The sequence below is a fragment of the Stylophora pistillata genome, chromosome 6 (genome assembly GCF_964205215.1).
Source record: "Stylophora pistillata chromosome 6, jaStyPist1.2, whole genome shotgun sequence".
NCBI classification, from domain to species: Eukaryota; Metazoa; Cnidaria; class Anthozoa; order Scleractinia; family Pocilloporidae; genus Stylophora; species Stylophora pistillata.
In genome coordinates this window covers 14777859-14805827 of record NC_142524.1, presented here as the reverse complement: position 1 = coordinate 14805827, position 27969 = coordinate 14777859, and the positions used below count along the sequence as shown (strand labels likewise).

The 27969-nt window shown below is 38.4% G+C and overlaps 3 protein-coding genes and 1 pseudogene across 5 annotated transcripts in view; 2 read left to right on the top strand and 2 right to left on the bottom strand.

The window, feature by feature from the left end:
- LOC111339276 (uncharacterized) overlaps positions 1-21547 on the bottom strand; it is a 49644-nt gene extending 28097 nt beyond the window's left edge. Inside the window, exons 1-8 of one of the 2 annotated variants that reach the window (XM_088762578.1) lie at positions 21249-21547; positions 17344-17491; positions 15582-15754; positions 12822-13166; positions 5621-5899; positions 2162-2342; positions 1521-1693; positions 66-389 (exon numbers count right to left, since the gene is read on the bottom strand). In XM_088762578.1, coding sequence (XP_088618704.1) covers positions 66-389; positions 1521-1693; positions 2162-2342; positions 5621-5899; positions 12822-13166; positions 15582-15754; positions 17344-17491; positions 21249-21408 — 1783 coding nt within the window. In that variant the 5' untranslated portion in view covers positions 21409-21547. The remainder of the gene's footprint in view (positions 1-65; positions 390-1520; positions 1694-2161; positions 2343-5620; positions 5900-12821; positions 13167-15581; positions 15755-17343; positions 17492-21248) is intronic. The other variant, XM_088762577.1, reaches the window with a different exon arrangement.
- LOC148728414 (uncharacterized) lies at positions 8613-10100 on the top strand. The gene is made up of 2 exons (XM_088762581.1): positions 8613-9276; positions 9578-10100. Exons 1-2 carry the CDS (start codon positions 8613-8615, stop codon positions 9988-9990), a joined length of 1077 nt encoding a protein of 358 aa, XP_088618707.1. The 3' UTR covers positions 9991-10100.
- Positions 10266-12599, bottom strand: LOC111339272 (uncharacterized). The gene is made up of 2 exons (XM_022945893.2): positions 12110-12599; positions 10266-11629 (listed from the first exon to the last, which is right to left on the bottom strand). The coding sequence occupies exons 1-2, from the start codon at positions 12142-12144 to the stop codon at positions 10873-10875; spliced, it is 792 nt and encodes a 263-aa protein (XP_022801628.1). The 5' UTR covers positions 12145-12599; the 3' UTR covers positions 10266-10872.
- A 4727-nt stretch (positions 21548-26274) lies between the features above and the next one.
- LOC111339277 (uncharacterized) lies at positions 26275-27404 on the top strand (annotated as a pseudogene). Its single transcript, XR_016002267.1, has 2 exons — positions 26275-26467; positions 26628-27404. The product of XR_016002267.1 is annotated as an uncharacterized LOC111339277 (transcript).
- Positions 27405-27969: the final 565 nt, after the last annotated feature.

The following is a 27969-nucleotide window of genomic DNA, read 5'->3' as shown; positions in this document are numbered from 1 at the left end:
TTCACGAAATAGAACTTAGGATACGTCGCTCTCTCGATGTTATTAATAGACTGAAAATTACTCACCCCCTTCTGCAGTTTGAATTTCGACAGTTTCACTCGTTTTCAAGGATATTTTTCCACTCACACGATCCTTGAGGAGAGCAACAGCTTTCACTTGGTACTTCACGTAGGCTCTTAGTCCACTCACCACCGTGCTGAAGGAAGTAGAATTTGCTACTTCCTGCACAAGTATGTCACCAATACCATTCAAACGCATGCGCAAGAAAACCACATAACCGTATATGTAGGTGGAATTTGAGCTGGTGGTACTCAGCGGAGGCCAACTGACACCAATCGCCATGGAGCTGACGTTACTTACCGTCACATTCCAACCACGTTGATATAGAGCTTGAACATTAAATTGTAAAGGGTTTGATCAACCAGTTGCTTAAATTTCGCTTGATTTTAGAAATAACAACTGAAGTGGCCATTTTTAAATTCATTTCAGTTTCATGCTCAGATGTTGAAATGTATGGAAAAAAATCGTTATCAACTGTCCAAAGCTAAATAATGACGTCATTCTTAATGTTTTTCAAATTCAGTTGTATTACTCTCTTAACTTCTCAGATTCCCCAAATTATTGACCAGACTCCTTCAAATTAGCGGGTTCAAAGGTCCCGAATAAACGATATTATTATCCAACAACACTCCTTAGAGTATAAATAACGCCATAGACGAGTACAAACATCACGGGGTATTTGTATTCCGGCGAACCGGTTAGACAGGTTTTCTCGCATCGCGCAAGCGAAGAATTGGATTGAAGTTAGGAAATAAAAATGGCGGACAATTTGAAACATATTTCTGACGACGAAGAGTCGGAATGGCTGGCAAATATAGATCCAAGTTTATTAGATGAATCAAACGAAGAAAAAAAGCTAGACGACCAAGAAATTTCTTCATTTATTGAAGGAAATAGAAACAGCAACGCAACAACACGGTAATTCCGTTCCGCCTCGCATACTTTAGTCACGCATTCTCAGTCAACGAATATCCGCGAAATTCGCCCGCACTGGAATAACAATTTGGCGTGTTGGATAATAAATAACTTATTAGACGTTTTGTTGTGTAGCATCGCTGAGAATTTTTACGAGTTGTGCCGCCGGAAGAAAAATGCAAACAACAAAACGTCTAATAAGATATATTTGTTATCCAAATGCACCAAATAAACTACAAATAACGGGCGAATTGAGTACAAATATCACGCAATATTTGGACAGTTGGTTATTTGAAGTGTAAAAAAACCTGTTTAACTGGTCGGCTGCGCGTGCTACGCCCCTCTATCTACTTTACTTTTCCTGCCCTATAAGGAATGAGCGTAAAGTAAGCAGTTGGATTATAAATAACTTGTTTGACGTTTTGGTGTGCATATTGCTGAGTAAATGTATATGCTGTCTGCGTCTTGACTCGCCTTACGGGCCCGTCAAAATACGGCACAAATCGTAAAAATACTCAGGAATACTTTAACTCTACTTAACTTACCATTGGAGCGTGAGTTGTTCATAATGAAATAGTGAGCTTTCAGTTGATCATAACTATTTCTCCTTTCAAAATAGACTGTCGCATAGCTGTCCAACACCAGAACTGCAAAAGGCACCTTCTGATAGCTGTGCAGCTCCTTTGATTGTCTCGCACTTCCGATGTAAGTCTGGTACCTTAACACCGTGAAAAATGATAAATTATTCTGAAATTTAGGCTAAACTACGAAACCGGCTCATTAGTCTGTTAATTAACAAGCTCCCGCACAGGTAAGCGTAATAGTCTTCTAATCGCTAGAAAACAAGCGTGCGATATTGACCTACTCGATATTTCTAAAAGTTTAGGGCAGAAATGTTGAAGTCAAGTCACGTGAAATTCATTACTATCATCTTGTCATATGCTTCATATCTACTTATTTGGTTGTGAAGTCTCCATCAAATTTTAATCGCATTCGCTTATTCATTACGAGCTAAAGAGTCGATGTAGGTCTTAGCCTCGTTTCCATCTTGAAATATAGAACGCGTGACAAAAAAGCCCTGTATTTTTAAACCTTTACCACAATACTATTCAACTCTAAGAGCTACCGCACATTGATCAGGTTGGTATCCTCACCCTGACTATAGATTAAGAATCTCAAATCTTACCCGTATGTATCACGTTGGTGTTCTTCAAAAACAAGAAGGACGCTGGAATTTACAACCGGAGATTGAATCGTCCAGTAACAGGGATTATAATACCTTCTATAATGATACCAGCTATAATACGGCGCGGATCCTTTGTTGAAACTGAGTTCACCCGATGGCTTATCGAAGTGCTCTGTACAATCTGAAACATAGAACTGATAGAGTTAGGCAATTTTCTCGTTAGTTAGGGATCTCTAACTAAATTAGTAAATGTAAAAATACTGGAAAATACGAAGTTTCGAGCGTTCTACGGTTACTATTAAGTATGTAAAATATTTTTGGTAGGTAAAATTTAAAAATGATTTCTTCTGACGGGAAGAGGTAAGAAAATAGAACTGTTCCTTGATGAATTGAATTTTATTCTTCTTGGTCTAGAGTGTCATTAAAAAGGCGTTAGTAGTCGTTGACACCTGTTGCGGGTAGTCTGCACTAAGTTTGTGAACCAGCTTTCCAGAGTCAGTCTCTGAAGAGTTGATCCGCACATACATGCATATACAGCTGTTTGCAGAAAGGTTGTCGGAAAAAGGCTAAGTGCACACGACAGTCTTGAAAGGTAATCTGGAACAAATAAATATGGACGAAAGGACTAGTAAAATCTACCTCAATGGTCTCGTAAATGCGAAAAATTTAAGAGTTTTTCGCTTTTTTTTCGAACGAATGATATTACTTTTAAGTGTTGATATTTCCTAAAATTATGGTTCAATAGGAGATTTTCGTTTTGAAACTGTACAATCTCAGAATTTTAAAAAATTTCAGCACAATGCTACGCAATTTTCTGGCGATGAATTCTAGAAAACAACGATTCAAGCATGCTGAATCTTCTACGCGGTCTTGTACATGCAAGGCAACCGTTCGCTTTTTGCTTTTGAGCAGAAATTTATAGTAATTTGAATAAAGACTTTCTTGATCGTTTTTGCCCTGTCCTTTATTCATAGTTTTCGCGTAGAACACGGTTACCGCTTTAATTGTATAGTTGGTAGCGAATCCGAAACTGTCAGCATAGCTATTATTTTTTAATTTTTTAAAAACTGTCCAATTATGGGTTAAATTGGATATCTGAAACTATATAAATTGGACGGGTTTAAAACATTAAAGAGAAATAGTTTGACTGAGCAATGCCCAATTACAACTGACTAGCTATATGATTAATTGGAAATTATTAGATTAAAAAAATTCCTCTGACAGCCAGTTTGGACTCGGCCTACGCATCGTCAAATTTTGGCTGTCCACAGAGTTTTTAATCCAATTATTGGATAGCATGTAGTCCTATTACACATACATACACGACACATTTGTGATCAGCAGACTCTTGTTTTTCGAGTACAGCTTGTTTCTTTTTACCACGTTATAAAAGAATTGGTTCATACTTTAGCTCTGCGTATATACAGATATAGATGCACTCGGGAAGTTTGGAGAGCACTCAAGAAGTTAGAGTTAATCTCGGCGGCGCCTCGAGCAACTTTCACAATTCTCTCGTGCTCTCCAAACTTCCGTGTATCCATACCTCGATATACGTTCGATTTCAAATTAGCATGGTGGTGCTGCGGGGCTCCCCTAACATCACACGATCCTAAGCTCAAAACATTTACTGTGCATTATTCTTTCGTAAGAGGGTAGAACTCAAAAGTTTTTTTTTTCAAGAAAAGTTTGTTTCAATATAATTTGTGAGTAAGTTCATTACAGCGAAACCCGTTGCGAAGAGAAGCTTATCTCTCACCTGTAACCATTGTGATTGTCTTTATATTGGTGTGCGAGTAGAAAATAAAATGTTGATAACTTTAAGTTACAAATTAGGCATACATAATAATGCTTCCTATAATCTCTTGTTTTGGGGCATACTAATTTAACTCAGTAAAAATTCGAAAAGAACGTTGATAAGCAGGGTAAGTCAACGAATTTTATGCAGAATAGATCTTCCAAAATAAAATCCATCTCTAAATGTCGTGTCGAGCGGTAAAAAGCTGATGCTTTATGGGTTAATAGATTCAAGGATGATTTGCCAAAGTTTTAACGGTTACTTCCGTCGACTCTTCAGACAGTGTGTTTTTCATCATGTTTATCATCACCGTTTGTGTTTCATCCGCAAATTTTGATATAACTTTAGAGCAAAATTAAAGTTTGAATGCTAAAACAAGTTTTCATTGACATTTCGTAGCAAAATCAAGTAAACATACTCATACACTTTCAGTATGGTCTCATTTGATTGACCTTTCTTCAGATGGATGTGGCCCCTTTGAAATGCTGTTTGTCGTAAAACACCATGTTATCCATATCACTTTAAAATGCACCTTATCCAGTTTCTTCGCTTTTGAGTTCAACTTAAACAACTCAAGTTTCTTTAACTCTGAAACTCCCAAAATCTGATTGTTAATTCTCAGCCCTAGGTGTTACACATTTTCTTGTAGATTAGTTACGAGAATTTGTTGTTAGGTCAAGATAACAACCTCTACCTGATTAGTTTGAGTATTTTCATTACCTGTCTGCAGGACATTGTATGGATATTATAGGGCGAAGTTGCACGTTAATCACTTCTGGGAGTTAAAGATTTAAGACGTGGATGTCTCGAGAGGGTCCTTTACCCTTTTGTAAAAATTCAGTCACGTAAAAATATTTGGCCTTTTCACACATCACATATAATACCCAAAATTCTTACACGTTCACCCAAACTCAAGACAATCACGCTGAATGAATATTTCACTTTTTCTCGTCTTGACCAGATAGGACGTAATGTCAGGCATCTTATTTGTTCAAGAACCACTTGTGGACTGTTTTATGATTTTTGTCGGTCCACATGAAGTCTAGGTACAGTCAGAACCCTGATCAAAATCTAACCACAGCTGTTCGAGAACAATAAGTGCATTTCAAAACAATGAAATACCTGGAAATTCATCACACAAAACAAAATGGTTTCTTATCACGTTTAACTCAGCTGCTTATTGACGTGTCACGCTCAAATGAAAAAGTTCGTTCACGTGGTTATGAACAGATATTATCATAATTAATCGCGCTTCACATAAAAAGTATAGGGGAACATCTTTCGAGTATGACATTCATCAAGTACACAGAAACCTGTTCTGTCGTGTTCCATTCAGTTTTATAAAGGTAGCTTTATTGTGGCAAAAGGTCTCACTTTATGTAAATGAAAGTATAGCAGTCTCGCTTTTAAGTCTATGTCACCGGTTATAGTAGCTGATGACAAGTGTCCTTACTACAGAATTTAGGGAAATAAAAACACAAAAATGTAGTATACTTTGGCCTATGATTTTCCAGCAATCATTAGAATTAACACTCGCGAAATTCGGCTCACGTATTTTCTAGAAATCGATTACAGGCGAAATAAAGTTAGAAAAAGTTGTGATTTTTTAAAATTTTTTCCTATATTGAACTTATTTTGGAACTTCAAGTTTAGAAATGAGATACCTGTTTGAGCATATGTATACCGCTCTGCACCTTCCCCAGCGGATGTACGACCTGTAACTCTGATCTCGTATATTGTAGCCTTCGTCAGACCGGTTATAGTTAATACTCGAGCATTCTCACTAATATTCGTGAAGCTCTCGTTTGAATTATAAGGTCTGTAGTACACTGTGTAGCCCAGAAGAATTCCATTTGCCTCTTCGCTAGAAATTGGACTCCACTGAATCCGAAGACTGCTGGAACCTCGGTGCCATGCAGACAGCCATCGAACAGCACCGGGAACTAAGAAGAGGGAAAGCATATGTAATGTGGTTAACAGTATTGAAGATCCGCTGTGTCAGAAAAAGGAAAAAATACCTGTCCGAATATTCTATCACGGAAGGGGTTTTTCTTTTGCACCTTAACCACCTTTTTGAAAGTGGAGTTTATTTAGTAGCGCATCTCCTACTTGTGACGATGTATTTATTATATATGCATTCGCAGGTCCTAGTATTTATCATACATGCATTCGCAGATCCTAATTTAACCGTATTTTCCAACTTGTAATCGGCCAGTAAGCAAGAGAATTAAATGGAGTTTTTTTTTGACGTAATCTCGTCGTTAGATAGTGTCAAAATTGGTTTGACCACCAATGGCTTATCTTCAATCGTTGCCTGCGCCTCACAAATTCAACACACTATGCGCGGGTGTTGATAATTCGAACAAAAACAGGCATGATTCGTACGTCAAAGGCCTAAAGTCTAAAAACAAAATGCCAACGTTTTTTATGACGTGCTGACTGCCAGCCATGAGTTATCACTTAGTTTCTCGGGGAAGGAGACATAGTAGAGAACGTTGGGATAGGTTTCCACGAGTCAGGTGGCTTTTGAAGGAATTGCCAAATGAATGTGAAATACCTATGAAATACATACGACAAAGAAGAGATTTTCTAAAACATCTCCTTGACTACGAACCAGAGTGGAAAGGAGGCAGCCGGAGTAAAACCTTAGTGACGGAGCGACTAAGAAATGTAGCGTGATCAGCTCTGATGTTAGCACAATGGAAACAAGCTTTAAAGCTCACAGATCTTCCAGGGAATGATCGGTAAGTGTTGCTGCTTTTTATCAAGGCTGGAACAAACCAGAAGATAACTGAATGTGTTTGTATGCCAGTGGTCTAACTCTTAGGATATTTCATTTTCACTTGAGTTATCTAAAGCAATTCCTCGAAAGGAAATTTGTTTTCGAAGACATCAGCGTGAAGACTTCGATTTAAAATTCAGAATTCTGGCAAAAAGGCCAAATAAAAACTTCAGTCTTCTGAAAGAGCACTTTCACCACTTGTGAGTTGCATTAGATTGATGTACCAGACAAAAATGTGACTTCCGCAAGGAAGAGACTTGCTATTTCTCAAGCACTGTTGACAACTAAAGTTTGAATTAACTATAAGGGAGTCGACCAAATCCCAGCAAATGCCCTGATTTTCCATATCAGTTCCATCATGTTCTCCTAAATCTACAAGTTGGCGAAATGTCATCACACTGATCTCATCGTTTATTTCTCAAATTATTTTTGAAGCTACTTCGAGTTGTCTCGCAGAAATATTGTAAGAGGAAGAATGTAAGAGGGTTACAGATTTTTCCGCGGGATCTGAAGGGATTTCTTAATCTTTTTCTTGCCCCGCAAGATATCGAATGGATGGAGGACCTAAAAGAACACATTTTGGCGAGTTCAAAAGTTATTTGTGATACTGGAACTGATAGAATTTTTGAGGTCACGACTCTTTCTCGGGAGAAAATAGCTCATTTGCTTCAAGTCGATGTAACAATACTTCAGAAAAGGCGTCCGAAATTAGGAATTAGTGATAATCTCCAAACAGTAATCGTATTCAATAGTGACATCTCTGATGAAAACTTAGAGTGGAAACTAACAGCAATTGGTATAAGTTCAAGTGGATGATTTTTTACTAGAAACATTCTAAAGAAATATCAGGCCTTTCAGCTTTATAATGTTTGAAGGAGAAAGTCAAGAAGAAAACAAATAGGTCGTTCTGATTTCCTACCTTTGTTTTCCCATTCAACTTTGTGATTTTATTTCAAAAAGGGATGACTCTTGAACAAGGAGAGTTCTTGTTGTGAATGCAGCTAATATCAATGTCCCTGTACCTAAAAGGCCTAATTTTCATGACCCATGCCAATAAGTTACTGCCAAAGCACTACGTAGTGGAACCTATTTCTCCAAAAGGCATGCAATCTAAAGAATTTTACAAATTACCTCATTATGATCAGGTATCTAAACCACAGAATGTCCCCAACTTTTCGCATTTTCAGAAACAAGCTCAGTGGATTAATATGCCACATTTTACATTAATTTACTCACACTGTACGAGGGAAAACTTTTTCGGATGGCTTTTGTCGATTCCCTATGTGGTGGGGGTATGGAATTTTACTGGAATCACACATTTTAACTCGAAAAAGTACATAAACCATGACTTAGTATACAGGTTGTTTTATGGTTGCCTGAAACAAGTACTGCTTAAATGAGCTGATAGTCAAATATCAAGCGGAATAAGGGATGGTATTATTTGATTTGCAAATGTGTGGTGACCTAAAAAATTCTACCTGTTCTAGTATCACATTAACTTTGAACTCGCCAAAATGTGTTCTTTTAGGTCCTTCATCCATTTGATATCTTGCGGGGCAAGAAAAAGATTAATAAATTCCTTCAGATTCTGCAGAAAAATCCTCCTTCACTTCTTCCTCTTACAATATTTTTGCGAGACAATTCGAAATAGCTTCAAGAATTCGTGCACTTCGTCGTGTTCAGTGTGCCATTAGGGAGCTTAAGATACAGACGTTTTTGGGGCGACGGCGACGTAAAAACCCAGGTAGACTGGGTCAGAGGTTGCCGTTTTCGCGCCATAATTTAACTTGTTAAGATTCTGATGACGGCCGGCCTCTGCGACTTCGTCGAGTTTATTTGTTGCGCTTTATAAATTAAGGCTTTTTTGTCGTAGCATGGCTACGATTGAAGAATTCCGCCATCTCCTCGTCCTTTACTATGACGCTAATCTTATTAGCGATGAAGAGTTCTTGGTTTTGTATGAAATGTTTCCGTCTAAAAACCCCAATTTTCCATATGACGAGTATAGTCGCTTTGACTTGGATAACATGAGTGAAGCTGAGTGCAAAGCAGAATTCAGGTTTGACAAGAAGGATCTTCCAGTTCTTGCCGAAGCCTTGCAGATTCCACCATCCTTCAAACTAAGCCAAGGAAGCATAGTAGATGGAATGGAAGGCCTCTGTATGCTTTTGCGACGGCTTGCTTACCCATGCAGATTTGGTGATATGCTGCCTCGTTTTGGCAGTCCAGTACCCGTTCTAAGCATGGCCACAAATCATGTCATTGATTTTCTTTACAATATCCACGGACATCGCCTAACTCGATGGAACAACGCACTGCTAAACCCACCTGCACTAGAAATTTATGCTCGATTAGTTCACGACAAAGGGGCTGCACTTCAGAATTGTTTTGGTTTTGTTGATGGGACTGTACGCCCCATTGCCAGACCTGATCAGCATCAGAGAGTGATGTACTATGGACATAAACGCGTTCACGCCATAAAATTTCAGTCTCTCGTCTTGCCGAATGGATTGATCGCAAATCTTTACGGCCCTGTAGGTAACTATGTTGTTTATCAATACACATATCCTGTAATCCGAAAAGCAAAGCTAGAGGGTAAATATAGTTATAAACATGGTTTTTAAATGGCAGCATTTCTTTAATTTTCTGATAGAGTAAGTATTGCAAGTAACATTTAGACAGAAAACAGATTGCATTTATGAATTGAAGGCAGGGCCATCAACTTTCATATTTTTGTCTTGTCACGCCATCTTTTTTTAATCCGTGCGTGACGAAAAGCAAGAATGTCTGAGCTTGTAGTTGTCTCTGAACTTACATTAATGCTCTAGTATCTTTTTAGAGGGAAAGAGACATGATGCTGGAATGCTGGCAGAATCTGGACTCCTACGAGACTTAGAGCAAAATGCATTTTCCACCACTGGCCAACCTATGTGTATCTATGGAGATCCTGCTTACCCTCTTCGACTGAACCTCCAAGGACCATTCCAAGGAGCAGCTATCACTCCCCAGGTGGAGATGTTTAATTTTTCTATGAGCTCGGTCCGCGTGTTAGTGGAATGGCTGTTTGGTGATATTTTAAACTATTTCAAATTCCTTGATTTTAAAAAGAATCTAAAAATTGGCCTTAGTAGTATTAGTAAAACATATGTTGTATGTGCACTCCTACGAAATGCTCTAACATGTCTCTATGGTAATCAGACCTCAGATTTTTTTGAACTTGACCCTCGAAGCCTCCAGTATTACTTTAGATGAATTAAAAAATCCAGATGACAACAAATATGAAAAGAAAATATATGATTACTATAGTATCAATAGTAAAACTAACTGATATTGGAAAAAATCATTTTCAGTTAGAGCTTGTGTTTGCCCACTGAATCTTGACTCAGAGAAAGCATGAAATGTTAAAATTAAGTAGAATTTGTTGGCAACAACTCAAGTAAATCACAGAAACTGCGGCTTCAACAATTGTTTTTTTTGTTGTTGTCTAATATGCTTTTTACTTTTATGGATTTGATTGAATCCATAGATAAAGTAGATAGAGCAATAATTTTATTTAATATATGGGGTGTACTGTCAAAGATATACAATCTCAAGTGTTACATTTAACAAGGAGTGAAGTATTGCAATTAATATTCACTTTCAAATTTCTGTGTCCATTTAAAATGAATTATTTTACAGTGTTGCACCCCTGAATATTAAAATTAGCCTCTTTGCATGGGTTAATTATAAGACCAAACTCAACCTAAAAATATGTGCACACATGCTGACCTCCGTAAGATAATTGGACACCCTTGCAGCTCTTTCTGTGTGACAGTGTCATTTTATGGTGGCTTGAAAATTAACAAAGGAGAGGAAGAGAAAGGAAAAAGTTGCAGCTTACTATCCTGTAGGACTGTCCAATGCCAATACAACATAAATTATCTTGTTTCAATCATCCAACTACAGTCCCCAAAGTTGGCAGTTATTTTAAAAATTTGCTTTCATAATTGGAATTGGAACCATGACAATGTCTATGAATTCTTACATGACATTAACTCAACACTTTTTAACAACAGCTTGCACATGAGAAATGGAATAAAAAACACAATAAGGAATTTTGTAACAGTACTAATAAGTGCCAACACTGAGCAACTGTTAGTGATTTTCCTTGGGAGTCAACCTCTCAATAAGGCTTAGAAGAACCTGTGATTGCTGTTGCTGCTGGTTTAACATTGACTGCAAAAATTGCAGCTGTTGGGTTTCCTTTCTTTGTTGCTGCTTCTGCTGATCTTCTTGCTGTTGCTGAATCATCCTTAACATTTCCTGCTGCATTGTTGTCTGCTGGGAACCTCTCATCCCTTCTTGTTTTTTCATTTCAATCTCTTTCCTCCGCAAGGCCATCTCTTGTTCTGCTTTCTTTTCCAAGAATCCAATAGCATCACCAGTACTTTTTCTTTTTTTCTTTCTTAAATTTACTTCATCACTTTCCTCAACTAGTTTTTTATTTTGTCCCATAGTCTCCATTGCCTTCAGCCGCATTTCCTCAGCTTTTGCTCTCTCTTGTTGAGCATTTTGCTTTTTGTCTCTAATCGAGGGCTTATTTTTTGCTTCTTCTTCTTTTTCAGACAGCTCCTCCAGCAGAGTGTCTATTTCTCGCACCTCTGGACTAATACCACTTGCTTTTTCTTCCTCCCTATTCTTGTTTTTGAATTTGGCCCTAAAAAGATTGAGCCTATCTCGCAATGACCGTTTGTTGACAATGAATTTGGGATGTGAGAGGCTGTTGAGTCTTGCAGCAATCTCATCCCACACCTTTCCTCTCTCAGGGCTACCCTTTCTTGTTTCATACAGGTCAGATGCTCTGACTTCCCTAAAAAAAAATGTGTCATGCATGTTTGTCCATTCCATTGTGCTGAAAAAAAAGGAGTCGGAGTTAGAATTAATTTGGAAACAAGAATTAAAGACACTTTTCATAGAGCTACATTGTGATCAGAATATCAATGTCCTATGGCTTTAACATCTTCTAACTTGAAATAGGAAATGTACAAACGGCAACAGCTCGTTCTAATATCAATTGGAGTCGTTAGAAGAACTCGGTTCCACTGAGTTAACACCGTTAGACACCTTCAGAGATACTCAACTTACGGGAGCTCCTACACTACCGAAGAAGCCAGCCTTTAACGACATGAAGAAAGTCGGATACGATAAGAACTTTATTTAAGTATATGACGTTTCAGTCCAAGACTACGCACTAAGCTAAGAAAATCTCCATAGATCTGAGGTGTAGGTTTTCGAGGTGCATCTACGAATTGATAAAGGGAATGGCAGCAAGCAAAAATTCCCTTTTATGTTAAGAATTCAAGTACTGTACGCGTACGTGCCCAAAACTTACCTAGACGATTTGGATTTAGCAGTTGCTTCGGTCATTTTAACGTAGAGAAAACAAAAGCTCTCTTAAGTTCGCCGAGACATCGTGTGATGATTTGTGCGAAATGTGATAATGCAATCATTTTAATACAGGTGACAAAATTGGCATTATATTAACAAAAACAAACAAGATCAACTCACGTTTTCACCACAACGGCAACCTCGCTGATCTCACGTCGCCGACGTGAGGGCGACGGTGGGACCGCATGCACAGTTAATCTCGCCCCAATCTTAATCGGTCTCCACGTCGCCGTCGCCCCGAAAACGTCTGTATCTTAAGCTCCCTAATATCTGTAGCACGCCCGACACGAGGGGCTCACAATGCATCATGGAATCGAAAAATAATTCGATCGCAATGCATCATGGAATCAAAAGATAATTCGATCAAAAAATAATTGCAACACATCGGAAGAAAAAATCAGGACTAAAAGCTTTTCTGTATAATGCAAAGAAAACAAAAATTACATACCCAAAAATTAATTGCAGGGCAATATGAGAAATAGAAATTGTAAAATAAATATAAAAAGGGACAAAATTAATCTTAATAAGCACAAAATTAGTTTTGATTGTTTCAAAGTAAATGAATCAATTTTGAACATAACGGGCCTGAATAATTATCAATAGTTTTCAGGTCATCATTACCTTCATGGATTACTAGATCGTTTGAATTTACTCACCACCCTCTTGAGTTGTAATCTCAATGGCTGCACTGCTTTTTAATGAGATTACACCAGTTATCTGATCTCTTACAAGAGCCACAACTTTTACTCGGTACTTTGTGTAGGGTCTAAGGCCTCTCACCACCGTACTCAAGGAGGAACTTGTATTTGTGGAGGGAGCATTTGTCACATTCAGCACAAGTATATCACCAGCATCATACTGCGTCGTCATGTGCACGGTGGCTACATAACTATATATGTGAGTGGAATTTGAGTTGTTGTTATCAAGTCGAGCCCAACTCACTTCGACTGCTTTTGAGCTTACGTTTCTAACTGAAACATTCCAATCATGTCGCTGGTGACCTTAGAATGGAGATATTCAAAGAAAATTTATCAGTTATCTAGGAAAACAATAACTTAAATTTTCTATTCTTGCAACATCTACGAAATCAGATATCAAAATAATTTTTACCTTTCTCTTTAAATCGCGAAAAAAAAAGGACACGTTTACCGATTTGAGTATGTTTTGGTGTGTGCAAAAGGGCTGCTATAGATTATTGATGAAATAATTTAAACTGCTGCAACTTTCCTCAAAACATAAATTTAGCCATCGCTAAATACGAAGGTCTAGCTGAATCAGTTTGTCTTTTCGATTCTGATCGTCAACGTTTAGCTCTCTTGGACGGGGTTCTAGGGAGATCAGAGTTGGTGACCATGACAACTCCTCGTCGAAAAAAATTTCTTTTCTAAAGCTCGAAGGCTTGTTTCATGAACATTCAATAATAGTTAGGTACACGACGAATATAATTTATAGGTGAATCAACATCCGTGCAGTAACCCTGACGTCGAGCCGACTCCATAATGGTTGGTATGTGAACCAGTTAGTCCGACAATGTCACTCATGGATTTCCGATGATCGACTGAACCGATGGAATATTGTTGGATACATAGTTATGATTACGGGCCTTAACAGAGCAATGCTGTTTAACCACCAAAATTGTGTCTAACGTGTTTCAAAAATTCAACAACAGGTGAGGAGTTTTTAAATCCAGCATACAAACTATCCGCCTCGAAAAGAAAGATTTTCTACAAAAAAATAACATCTTTGGTCTCCTAGAAATGCCAGGCATTTGCTCATGAAAATTTCCATTTTATTTTCAGGGTTTCCTAGTTTGGTACCAAATGTTTTTAAAAATAGATTGACATACGACCTACAAAACCTTTTGTAATTCAATAATCATTATCAAAAGTAACTAAGAAATTTAAAAAGAGAGGTATTTGCAGTTCACAATTACATTTATTGATGTACCTTTCATTCATTTAATATCAGACTGAATTCTCCAAAACGATTTGTTCGTTGTAAGACGTTGAGCGAAGGTTTGAGATCTACTATAGATCAACTTTCGCTGATTCTTTGCAAGATCGGGAAATTTGGATATTTCTACCGTACATTTGACAACAGAAGTCGAAGAAATTCGATGACTTCAAGTTGCATTACATCCCCTTGTGTCTAGCTAGAAAAAGCATGTCATTTGACTTCAATTTTTCGGTGGAAAAACGATTTTACAGACGCCATGACAGCAAGCAAACAAGCGACTCTCACAACTTGAAAACATACTTTTGAATTTACTCACAATTTGACTTCCCTTGACATTTGAAACTGAACAGAGGACCACTGGTTTGTAAGTTTTATACTGTTATGTGTTTTACCCTCTTTAAATAAAGTTGATTATTATTATTATTATTATTAACAGAGGTAATTCTTCGCAGACTAATCGTCTTTGGAATATAACAATTCTTTCCGCAAGATCAGTGAAGATGAAAAAGTCACAGTGAAAGTCATTTACCTCGAGTTTACTCGCCTAAACTAATGCTGTTTTTTTTTTTTTTTTAGTGTCCGCGCGCTTATTTTTTTGCTTACTCGCTTTCTAAGTGACAGGTGTCAGATCGTGACAGAAAATGTTTCAATGATTGCTTGGAAGCCTTTTAAATCACCCTTATCAGTGTGCAGATAAAAATGTTTCCAGGAAGCCTCTCTTTATGATTTGCGTTACCTCTGTTTTCTCTACCATGTACTCGCTCAAAAATTTTTCCTTTTATAGAGGATGTGAACTACAGCCCTAAGTTATTCGATTTCTTAGCATTTCGTTAAGTTTAAGAAAAAAATTAAAATGTTTTTCACTATCCTCTCGTCGGTCCGTATTGGGAAAAACTATGCCCTCTGTCTCGAGTACCGCCCTCAACTTACGGCCTCGGGCGGTATCCAAGACCTCGGGCACAGTTTTTCCCAGTACGGACCTTTCGTCTGGTGAATAACATATCATTGTCAGTATAAGCGTATCTCCTCATTTATGTAAGGTTTTTTTAAAGGTGCAAGCTTTGATAGCATCTCCGGGCATAATAGAATGGGTATAGCCATGAAACGAACTAAAATTACAGATGACAATGTCAATTTTTTCGTAGAATTCAGTGTTTGTAAAAATATTTATTTGAAGGACAACAATTTAAACTCAAAGTGATCCAAAAGGTATGAACATTGAATGTACTGCTTGGACATAAAATTCTTTGTCGAAATCTTTCAGGGCCTTATTAAGAAAATGATAATTACACGTTAGAAAACTGAATTGAACAAGACATCTATATATTTTCACTTCTTCAACAAGAGTGTCTTACATAGTTTACCTATGGAGAGCTTCTCCATATAGTTTGCGATTAATGATCCCACAAAGAAGAATTAATACAGTGAATCAACAACCCTTACTTACTCTTTTCACTTACCTTTTGAAGTTGTGCTGTTCAGCACAATAAAATAGGCCTTTAATCTAAAGGAATAACCGTGCGAGATGAGAGCGACTGTGACATTCCTGCCCAATGCCAAAATTGCAAATAGGTCCCTTTCTTGGCAAAGATCCTTCCTTTGTCTCCAAGTCCGTATCGAAGTAAATGAATTCCTATGTAAAGATGGAAAAATTGTCGAACAGATGTATGACAAATCAAAGGCATTACTTTGGCACGTAAGACATCCTCTACATTAGGGGGTGACACTAATTCATTTAATTGACGATGGTTACAAAGTTCATCATTACAGAGTTGTGAGAAGGTCGACGAATGAAAAAAAGGCAAAAAGATAATAATTTAAATAAAAGAGCCATTTTCACCTTTTAGCTGGACTAACGCGCATCTAGACATGAGCTATCCGACATTTGGTGCCGACAGGCTTCACCTCCTTTTTCGTTTAACAATTTAGAAACTACTCAGTGCAAAACGAGAATCGTGGTGATTAACCGAGGTTGAAATGGAATCCAAAAACGTTTTAAAAGATCCACGGGCGTTCCGAATGCGTGAAACGCCTTTTTTGAAATTTCCACGCCAAGTGACGCAGGGATGAACGTCGGCAGTAGAGCAGGAAACATCACGCAACTGATTGGAAAATCATTAACATGGCAATTAAGCTGTATTGGGGCAGTATGTAGCGTAAATTTGCTTGTAAGATCTATTTCCTCGCTGTAACCCATGTAAGAAGCGGCCGTTGATATGCGTATCAGACCAATTTAAGGTTGTCAGTTCCAATAATAATTCAAGTTATCCATACCGTGGTGACGCATTCAGATCACCTCTCTTTAAGGTCGGCATACACGAGGGGACTAGTCCCTGCGACTAGTCCGTGCGACTAGTCCCGGCGACAAGTCTTTGAAGGGTTTACACGAGGGGACCGGTAGCAGGGACTAGTCCCTTAAGGCGTTCACACGAGGGCACTCAATTGCACAAGAACATAGGAAAATTAAGAGGCAAAAGATGTTTCTTAGTCTGGTGCGTTACACGAAAACAATGAAAATTTGGTAACTTTTCATTGTAGCACTATTAAACATCAACGCAAATGAACTGCACTTATTCAGTCGGATTATTCATGCTTTTACGTGTTCCGTTTTTGTTTTGTTTTGTTTTTTATTTTTAAGAGACACAGAGTAAAATAGGGTAAAAATTCCATCAAAACGGCTCCAAGACATCTGTATATGTTTAAAAAACTAGAAATAGTTTTTTATTCTTCAGTTGTAGAAATCTAGAATTCAGGGAAAATTCATAGAAACTGCAATGCTTACAAATACCGGAAGTCACGCATCATACTGACCCGTGATTGGCTTATTTACCGTTTAGTCGCAGGGACTGGTCGCACAAACAGTTCACACGAAGGGACAAACATTTGTTTCATGCGACAAGTCCCTGCGACTGGTCGCACGAATTCAAACCAGTTTGAATTCGTGCGACCAGTCGCAGGGACCAAATTTTGGTCCCTGCGACCACAGAAATGTGTAGTTCACACGAAGGGACTTGTCGCATGAAACTAGTCGCTGGGACTAGTCGCAGGGACCAGTCCCCTCGTGTGCGCCGACCTTTACTTGCAAATTGCCCGGTATATACCGAAGCAAATCCTTATCTTTATTTTGGTAATAAATGTAAAGGAAGAGCGAATGGCAATTAGTTGTAGAAAGCAAGGAAGTGAGCATGATTAAAAAATACAACACAATTAGTTATTTCTTACCAGCAATTGAATGTGTGATGTTCAAAAATCAATAATATGGTGGAATTCTCGACTGGTGAATAAATCGTCCATTCGCAAGATTTGTAGTATGATGGGCTGCCAGCTTCATCAATTACACCAGTTGTTCTGTTCATCCTACCTCCACATACTGTAATTAAAAGTTGTAATACAACGAAAATTAGTTATATTTGAAATCAATTGTTATCGAGGGAAGCACTGAAAACACTGAAAAATCGTCTTGACAACGTTCATCCTCTTCCATCTTTATGAAAATAAAAAAGACTGACCTTGCAAAAATGTAGCATAGTTCTTAATCATTATCAAGCATTAATGACTCATTCCAGACCCCACCTGTTGAAGAAGTTATTACTGACTTCGGCACGAACTCGCGAATTGAAAACAAGAGCTGAGGTTTTCGCTAAAATTTGTACCTTTCGGCATGAATTTGGTCATTTTCACTTTTCCACACAGACCGAAGATGTCCTCGGTCTATCATGAAAAGAGAGAGGATTTGCAAGCATATAACTTTAAGAGAATTTGCGAAGCTTTTTTGACTCTGCATCTCCTACAACTACAACAAAGATCTAGGCCGCGCGAAACAATATGCCCCTGAGCGACCCGGTTCTTGCTGACAAACTTGTTCATTAGATGATATAGAGTATGCTGCCTTTTTGGAGTTCTCACACTGAAAAGCAAGGATACAACTGTAATACAACTTACCCCCACCCCACAAAAAACCCCTGTGGTAAATATTTTAACGGGAAAATTGTTGGTCGCTCTCGTGAGTGAATGAAGCCAACCTTAAGCGTTTGATCGGTGAGGCAACATTAGGCTGCTCGGCGAATTTTCCATCAGACTGATACTATCTGTATAGTAAGCATAGTGTGTGATTAGACTCGAATGTTTTTTTTTTTATGAGCGTAAAACCAAATTTTGTGACGACATAGTAGTTAGAAGATCATTAGCACTTGAGTGGAAAGTCAAGTTTCAAAGTTTAATCGAGAATGAGAGGTCGATGCGTCAGTGCACTCATCACTTACTACTAATAATAGCAGTTTGATGTCAGTTTGCCAACATATCAAGTCGGTTCGCCAATGTCCAGGATCAGTTCACTAGGGGTTAAACTCCACAATATGATGGAAATTCAGAACTCAGGCACTTGGTTGCGGTGCTCGCTCGAGAGCTAAAGACCATCTACCTCTTTACCTGGTCCATTATTGACAAACAACACCGTGTTCTCGGAATTCACGCGCGCTTATCTGCCTTAGTATGTGATTCTTATGCGCACCACAGGATGCGCAGTGTAATAGTGAGCAATTACCTTACTTAAGCAATTATACGCCTGGGATTTTTGGCTCTGAGTTGGCCAAACCGACGGGCTTGAGTAATGCTTGAGCGGCCAACTGTAAACAGGCTTTTATCTAAATAAACATGGCGGACGTTAGCGGGGTGTTTTTGATCACTGCCCGTTGTGCGCTTGTAGTCGCATGAGCTTACCTTTGGAAGAAGATGGTCAATTTTGGCAATTACACGGCTATTTAGCTGTAAATTTGCCAACTTTTTTTCTTAACCTTATCCGTAATAGCTATCTCCCCATAGAAATCCTCATTTTCCATCAGTTGTGAAAGGTAAGATCAGCAACCTTCCACTTATCTACCAGCAATTGAATGAACTTTTAAGCTTCAAAACCTTGACCTCGTAGACCTTTCTTCTGACCTATCCGCTGTTAGCACCTCCATATTAAAAGATAAACAGCATGTATTCCACAGGGAAAATCTGACACAAGGTTTACATTTCCAACAGTCAAATGCCCGTGGGTGCCTGGGGGGTATGTCGATGCTTTGACTTAATCGATGCATACTGACACCGACACCGATTCAACATTTTTTGCGCATCAAACCTAAACAATGAATGTCAATATATACGCGTTATTGACCAAGCATGAGGCAAAGATGGCTGGATATTGGCCGAGCTCTCTTTCTCTGTGTTTGTATGGACTGAGACGAAGTCGAGGTTCATATAAACGCGAAAAAAGGAAGGAGGCTAACATCCAGCCAGCTTGACCGAAGAAGCTTGGTCAACAAAGAATTTATTATAAAGCAAAAATAATGAGATAAAAATCATACACGAATATACCCGCGGAAAATGCAGCAGCGTGTTTCCAGATAATCCGAAAAGCCGGAACGGTGAAATGGCGTAACGGCGAAAAGTGACCTCAGATCCTAAAACATAGAACGGTGGATAATGACCCCAAACCCTAAAACACGGAACAGCGGAAAATGACCCCAAACTGAAAACACAGAACGGCAGAAAATGACCCCAAATCCTAAAACACGGAATAGGGGAGAATAACCCTAAATCCTAAAAGACGGATTACAAGCATCGAATAATGGATGTTGCAACTTATCCGTCAGGGAGTGTTGCGCGCGAACTGTTTTCATTACATCGCTCGAAGCGCCCGTGGGCAAGATGAAGCGGATCCTGTCTTCTGATTGGCTAGCCGAGCGGGCAAGATGGGCATATCTTGCCCGCTCTGGATTGGCCGCATTGATCCCTCGCACTTCAAAAAAAAAGAAAAAAAAGAAAAAAAATTGAATTAGAACTGAGTTCGTAATTCTTGGACAATTTCGGCGATGGTAACGTAAAAAGCGGTAGAAGATCAAGATAGTAAAACCAAAAAAAAAAAAAAAAAAAAAACCAAAAAAAGCAAAGAAACAACTCGTGAATTTGTTGTGCTACAAACGCAGTTGGCTTTCTTGCCCGACTCTCGAAGTAAACAAGTCATTCTTATAAAGCAAAATCTTTTCGCAATATTAACCATGCTCATCCGGTCAAGATGGTTGGATATTAGCCTCGTTCTTTTTTCACATTTTTATGCAAAAACTTAACTCGGCCAATATCCAGCCATCTTGACCTCACGCGTGGTTAATCACGTTTTGTGTACAGAGACACTCAAGCCGCTTGGCATCATGCCTAAGAAGATAACGCGCGTGACTAAAATTAAGTTTTATTGATTTTATTTTTGAGTGGTTCGAATAATAATTAAAATTATACATAAAAGATAGCCGTGTTATCTCGCTGTAAACCTGTTTAATTGCCTTTAGTTATCCTCAATTTTCCAAGAGTTATAATGGCGGCATAAAAAGTCGTTATTCTCAGTATTCCTAAAGGTCCTTTTCTTGTTTTTTTTTGTTTCAGCTCCTCCTTCTTGATTTTGTTACAAAGGTCCGTTAAGTAGGACAGTCTGACAAAGATTTCCGCCATTTTTCGGGTACCGACGCTCGTTTCAGTTCTCCTGAATTTTCTAGGATAAAGAAGCAGGTCTAGGCAAAAGAAACCTCACCACGTTTCTAAGTTCGCTATAAGGTTTTTCTGTCCGAAATATGTAGATAGTCATTTTTCGGTTGATATGCCAAACTAAAACATAATCGCAGCTTCAGTGTCCAAAGCTCTGATATTTTCTACAGGATTTATCTCAAAGTGCAAACTTCCACGTAACCGAAGAGAAGGGCGCAATTTTGTTTTGGCTGCACGAAACTTGGTGCGAGTGAGCCTTTAGACTCATTTTTCGGCTACACTTTGTTGCAAAAGTCCGGCCACAAATGCGGTTTTGAAGTGGATGTAGATGAAAATTTCGAAGCAGGAAGCACTGAAATCTGAGCAGATGACGCGGTAGAACGAGATACTATGTTAATGACTGTTACTGTCTGTACTTGTTCATGCTTGCAGTTCTGTTCTTTTTTAGGTGTCTTGATAATGCAATGTATTTAGTAGTGTATGTAAAACTGATGTAAAGCAATATTTTCCATGGTAAATATACGCGGACGATATCACGTTTTTAGATTAAATAAGACTGTACATAGCGACCCGTCATATACAACGCAAAAAGTAAGAAGATTGCTTACTTTGGGAAGAGGTGCACATCATGGGAAACAACAAAAGCATCAGGAACAGCATCTTCGCAGAACTGGCTGAGGTACTGTTCATCTTTGGTGCTACGACTTTTATGACGCACTGAGTAACACGATCGCTTACAAGCATTGCAATGTTCGATTTGAACAACATTCTGAATGTCAAGCGAAGAAGTCTGGTCTATTGTACAGTTAACACTGAGGCCCTTGCGACCTCCAGCGTTCCAAGCTCACGTCTCGATAGACCACACTGGGTGTTCGTGTTTGATAATTGTTGACATATGACGAACAAAATCTGAAATTTGCTTATCAAAATTACATCTCGGTCTGAATATCTCAATATAGTTGTCAGTAGAGTTGTTCGATTTGAACAACATTCCGAATGTCAAGGGAACAAGTCTGGTCTATTATAAAGTTAACAGGCCTTTGCAACCACAAGCGCCCAAGCTCGATTCTCGATAGACCACACTGTGTGTTCGCGTTTAATAATTGTTGACAAAAGACAAACAAAATCTGAAAACTGCTAATCTAAATTACATCTCGGTCTGATATCTCAATATGGTTACATGTAATGTAAATGGACCCATTTGTGGCATATTTTCGTCTTTAAGAGCCGTTTGAAGCGTATTTTCACAAAATTAATATTGCCGATACAAATTTATCAAATTGATACGCGCTTTCTCTCTTTTGCGCTTTTTACGCGTAGCTGCACCCTCCTCCCGTGGAGAAACGGAAGGGTTCCCGCCCTTCCATTTCTCCACTGGGTGAGGGTGCGGCTTAAGCTACTCTTCCGTAGATTCAGTGTTTAATGGTACATATTCTATATATTTATATGAATAAGTCTGTGAAAAGCGTTTTTACGGATATTCGTGGCCGAAAAATTGCGAGAAGGGAACAATAAAATTTTATCCTGATTGCAATACGCTCAGCATTGTGCACAATACGTTTAGCTTTGTGTGGTAAACACTTGAGTGTTTATCCAGTACCAGCTGTAAATTGCTGCTCGTCTTCAACGTCTTCGACAAAGACCTGTTGACCTTCCGGTATAAATGGCTGAGTCGTCCTCTTTCAAGTCCATCTTTAAGCCCAATTTTATCCTAGAACTTTCGGAAAACTTAAATCTGTTCGAATATGCGAAGAAAAACAGACGCCCTCCAATGGCTTACAAATATGTCATTTGCGAACAATATGGCCATGGAAAATAAATTAGAATTTGCAACAAAAGCAGTGGTAAATACCAATCTAGCTTTGTAAGGTTAGTTTAGGCCCGTGTCGCACTAGAGCTTTTTTCGTTTTTGTAAGCGAAAAATCTGTTAAGAAGTAGCGTAAAATAAGTGCGACTACCAAATTTTAAATCTTCAAAGGAGCCGATGTCCTGCCTCGGAGGCTTCTAAAATTTGGCAAAACAGACAATCTTGTATTTTAAACCACTTAGCTGTCATCTCACATAAGGCATGTCTACATGAATTTAAGCGGGAAAAGTATGCTTAAGTAGGCTCAGTGGCACCTCAATTTAACAAAGTGCTAACGGACTGGGGGAATTGGCTCGTTACATCGAGGGTTCATTATATCGTGGTTCTGTGGCTTACATTTTACTGTAACTTTAGCCGGACTGAAACTGAAGTATCGTTCGTTATATATACCGAGGACATCGTCATATAGAGGTTCGTTAAATCGATGTCCCACTGTAGTTACTTTAGCTCGCGCGATGGCAGGACATAATTCATTTTCCTGTCCATTAGATCCTCAGTTTTTGTTTGAGGGAAACGAGGAATTGAAGCGACGTTTTTATTCGGTCCATGACTCGTACCCTGCGCACGGTCACTGGCGACAGTATCGAGAACAGTCAGCTTTAACGTATAACAAGTTGGCGTCTAGAGTAATCTCCCGGAAGTTCCTATTGGGAAAATGTCTCAAGGACGGTAAGAAAAAAAAAAAATAAAAAATAAATGATCAAGGACGGTTTCGAAAGCGAGCTCTATTTAAGCGGATTCTTCGTCTTCTATGTCTAAAAGCTGATACTAGCCGCATATATAGAAGCCTGCTAATAATGTACTAACAATATCAAAAACGCTACGTTTTTTTACTGAGAAAGAAATGCAAATTCCACCAAAACCCTAAAAACCGCGAAAAAATCTGTTCTCGCCCAGTCATGATTAAGTAGGCATTTTTTTTTTCATCTTTTAATAGGTAGAGATGGGTTTGTGATTGACGTATGTGTCAAGATAGAAAGTTGGAGGAAGTAAAATGCATAGATAAAGCTTTTAGGTGATATAAATTATGAATAGTAAATATATATGGCAGACCTCTTCGTAGACTATTGAAGTTGACCTTTATTTACCTCAGTGAGAAAGACACAGAGTACATTATTTCAACGGTTCAATGTTCAGACTTAAACGCGACAACATAACAAGACATTTATATTTTCAAAGAAATTAAGGGAACATCTGCTGGCACACAAAATTTAAAAGCGGGATTGCACCGTACTGTGGCGTATGAAGTTGCCAAAGTTGCATAATTTTTCATTGCTTTATAGTGGGGACAATGACAGTCTAGGCTTATTTCGAACTTTCGATTTTTCACAGAAAGCAAAGCGCGATACAACTTTTTCATATAATTTTTGAACAAGCCTCAAAAGGGTCCTTTTGCAGCTTTCGGCGGGTTCTCGATATTTATGGTCACTGGGTCTTAACCACCAAAACATAGTGTGGTCTGCTTGTGGTGAGACGTGGTGTTAAGTTAGCGATTTGAACGCGGAACAAAGAATAGTATAGGAAGTAAAATTTGGCCGATTTACAACGCTAAAAAAGAATCCGAAATACATACTAATGTTTTGGATCACATATCAAAACCGCGCGTGGTTTTCGTCTGTCTTCCCATTGGGCATCAAAATTCATGCATATAAACAAAACAAATCAAGCACAATGAAACAATAGTTCAGTTAATTACTGTAAGCGACATTGCCAATTTATTTCCTTTCGTTGACAACAATTTTTACATCGCGATTCGTAAACGAAGAGATATTTAAAAATTAATTTTTCTTGAAGTCTGGAAAATTAAAAAAATATCGATATACTTTCTAGTGGGGGGGCATTCTAATTGTGGTCTTCGATAAAAATCACGGCATCTTGCATTGAACCTTATACCCATAAATACTATAACATCTCCTACCTTTTATCCAAAGCATCCAAAGGATATAATGCTTCGCTTCCCACAGTTTTTCTAAATACCTTCGGATGCCACAGATAATTCCATGAAGGGTTCCTGCTGGATACATCTTCCCTTCACTATTCGAAACCTCCTGGACAAATTTACTCAGCCAGTATTTTAAGTGTTGGTATCCACATTTGCTGTTCTCAACGACTGAACTTTGTATAAATCTCCATACTCTTTAAAAGCGCTACCAACATCACGTACAGGAGCTTAAACTTTTCTATTTATCTGCCATTCGTGAAAACTGTTATCATCATGCCAATTAATATATGTCTATCAATGATGAAAATCCAAAACCTTTGCGTTAAACAACTCGAGCTCAGCTCAATTTCCCTGTGACTTTACTCTATTTACCCACAAAAATTTGAACTTTTGTGAAGTCGAACCAGTTTCGTTTCTCTTCCGCTTCTTTTTATACATTATTTTACCCTCGCTATTTTGAATAACTGACAGGTGTAAACAGACGGTGCTGTACTTCAAACTGTTGAATAATTAAGGGAAGCCGTGTATGTTTCTGTGTCTTTCTTTGAATTGCTCGAAACAGGGCTGCACTGTCTTCAAAATGTTCCATTTACACTAGACTTATCTTCACCGTAGTTGCAGTCGATTAAAATGTTCAGTACATACCAGTAATGGATACATGTCTTTATTTCTTTTCTTTTGTCTTTAAATCCATTTTAATCCAACTCACTCGAAATCGGAAGTTCCACTTTATGGTTCTGAAAGCGGTTTTCGCAGTAATGAACACTATTTAAGCAGTAGTAAAAATAAGGCCTGAAAAATATTAAGGCCAGTGCTTACTGGGCTAACAAGCATGTTTGGTTTTTCATATAATCACAGTTATATATTTACTACTTCACAGGTTTATGACATATCAACGTGATGATCAGCTCCCAGTTAGCTTGTAAACTCTGTTAGTAGAGCACTACACCGGTATCGTAGAGGTCATAAGTTCAAATCCCATACAGGGCTGATTTTTTTTTCACAACTTATTTTCACAACTGCGTAAGTAGTGCTCATTACCGCGAAGTTCACTTTCATGTTCATTTCATAAACCGCAGCTCACATATATGATTTTCACATATTCCCAGTTATTTGCTTCAAGTTACCTCGCAGACAATTTAGAAGACCTGACACTGATTGAAAACGAAAAAATAATAAGATTAAAATAAAAATAAAAAATAAAACTGTGATAATAATAACAATAATAATAATAATAATAATAAACAAAAGTTCCCTCAGGAGTGTACAGAACATGCTCAGTGGTGTGAATTGTAAAACTGCTCTGGATTCTACCACTTTTCGTCTCCCTTAAACTGACTTGTTCTTCCAGAGTTAAGATATTTTTTAAATTAGCGCTGAAAATAAGCAGTCAAAATTTGTAAGATTATTATGGATAGATATGCACGATTTGAATCTCACGTATTTAAGGACCCCTCTGAGATATGCAAAAATGCATTTGAACACCGATAATCCGGAACTCGATTATCCGGACTTCTCGATCTCCGAACTTTTTCTCTGATCCCACTTTCCATGAATATTCATTGTCATGATTACGTTCCGTAGCCATAATTATTCTTTTCAAAACTACAGACTTGAAAAGTAAAGTAAGGCGAATTTGTTTCGCTTTTAAAAAGCAAAAGCCGCGCTCGCACGCGTCGTAATTAATGAAGAACATTCGAATGAAGTCTTGTTAGCTTAGGGTTGCATTGTTGCTGAGTGAAATTTCACGTAAGTTCTATTAGCTCGTTCGGATAATCGTTCTTCTAGCTGAGTCCGGATAATCGAGGTTCAACTGCAGTGATAATAATCATAACTATTCTAGCAACAATCAATGATAACACTTTACCTTGAATTTTTATTCCTTTTTCTAGTTGAGCGCGAGGAAAAAAAACATAAAAGAATTGAGTACATAGAATACAGAAGGAGAAAATTTAAAATTTTCCTATTTTTTTTCCACGGCTCACTGGATGTCAACGAAGACTGAGAAAGAAAAGAACGTAAGTGGGAAAAAAATCAACTCTAGAAATGAACTACATCATAGATACCAGTAAATGCTTTAAAGGATTAGGCAGGAAAATTGTTCTTCAGAAAAGTTTATATCTTCCGTCTTTCTAGTTTTGTCGCTGATTTGAAATATTTGTCTGGAATTCCTTTCAGGGCGATTTGTTTCCTTCGCCAAAGAATCAAGTAAAGTCTACATTTCGTCCAACCTCCTGCCTCGACTATCTACTGAAAGGCGCCTCGAAATGCGGTGTGTACAAGCTCTACGACATTGCTGGCAACAGTTATCCAGCTTACTGTGATCTGAAATCAGAGCCTGGTACCGCTTGGACCTTGGTCATGTTCTGGTCGAACATCTATCGCCTTCAACCTGCTTTCCTGAAGATTCCCTTTCTTCTCAACGCTCCGGTGAACGAGAATTCCTTCTATTGAAATACTTACCGCCTAAGCCTTGCCCGAATTAGGTCGTTGCAGAGTCATTCTACCCACTGGCCAGCCACTTGTAGCTATCCAACGCATGGCGTGGATTTCCGAGACTATCTTCGTGTCAAGTTCAAAGATTTTAAAATTGTTGACTTTCACGGGACTGGAAAATGCATGAAAGTGGAGTAAGTCAACAGTTGCGGGCACATGGGCATGCATCTGACGGCGCGTTTCTGGCAGGCGGCTAACAGTTGGATTTTGCATATCGACAGAAGTCATTCCGGCTGGTAGTTTGTTCCACGGTCTGGGTCGGTGTCAGGCGAAGACAACTTTGGCTTTCACTCGTTAATCAACCCAAAATTTCGCTGCACAGCAGGCCCCCATGCGACAACTCAGTGGTGATTCGAAGCTCATTTGTAGTCTCCCTCGGGAGATTTTAAGAAAAAGGAGGCGGGGAATCTTAAGTCTCGTGAAAACCCCGTAATTTTGATTAAGCAGTTTTGGCATGCATGGAATGTAGGCTCTAGCAAACTGGATTGTCAGATGATAACAATAAAAAAAAACCTATAAAAAATGGAGTGCGTGAGATTGATTTTATTGCGTTAGAATGGATGAATACACATACCCAACAATACTGCCATCTCCTCGATCTCTCTGCGTTGTTTTTTACAATGTAGTTAAAACGTTTGTTTTTCAAAGCAAATAATGTTTCAAAACGTGATAATTGTCGCAAAATTCATCCGATCTTGAGTAACAACGTCAACGATATTTGCTTCTCTGTGTTGTGAAATAAAATATGCTGTTTGATATTTGGCTAGATCGTATTAGGGTTCTTTTCAATACCCAAATGTTGTTTGTACAAGCTCACATTCACTAAGGTGCCCACTTGTGTTAGCGCACGTCAAATGAAGAAAAACATCAGTTTAATTGAGAGCAGCATGTGGATGTCATTCATGAACCTGATATAGGCGCTCTGTGCTCAGTTGTTGCCAATGCACATATCGACACTCAAGGTCTTAAAATAATTTAGAAGAATTTGCTACCTTTCTATGACATAAAGAAATGCTTGGATATT

Coding starts and splice junctions, on each gene's coding strand:
- LOC148728414 (XM_088762581.1), top strand. CDS start 8,613: ATGGCTACGATTGAAGAATTCCGCCATCTCCTCGTCCTTTACTATGAC. Junction 9,277..9,577: donor AAATCTTTACGGCCCTGTAG/GTAACTATGTTG, acceptor GTATCTTTTTAG/AGGGAAAGAGACATGATGCT.
- LOC111339272 (XM_022945893.2), bottom strand. CDS start 12,144: ATGACCGAAGCAACTGCTAAATCCAAATCGTCTAG. Junction 11,630..12,109: donor GCTAAATCCAAATCGTCTAG/GTAAGTTTTGGG, acceptor CTTTTTTTTCAG/CACAATGGAATGGACAAACA.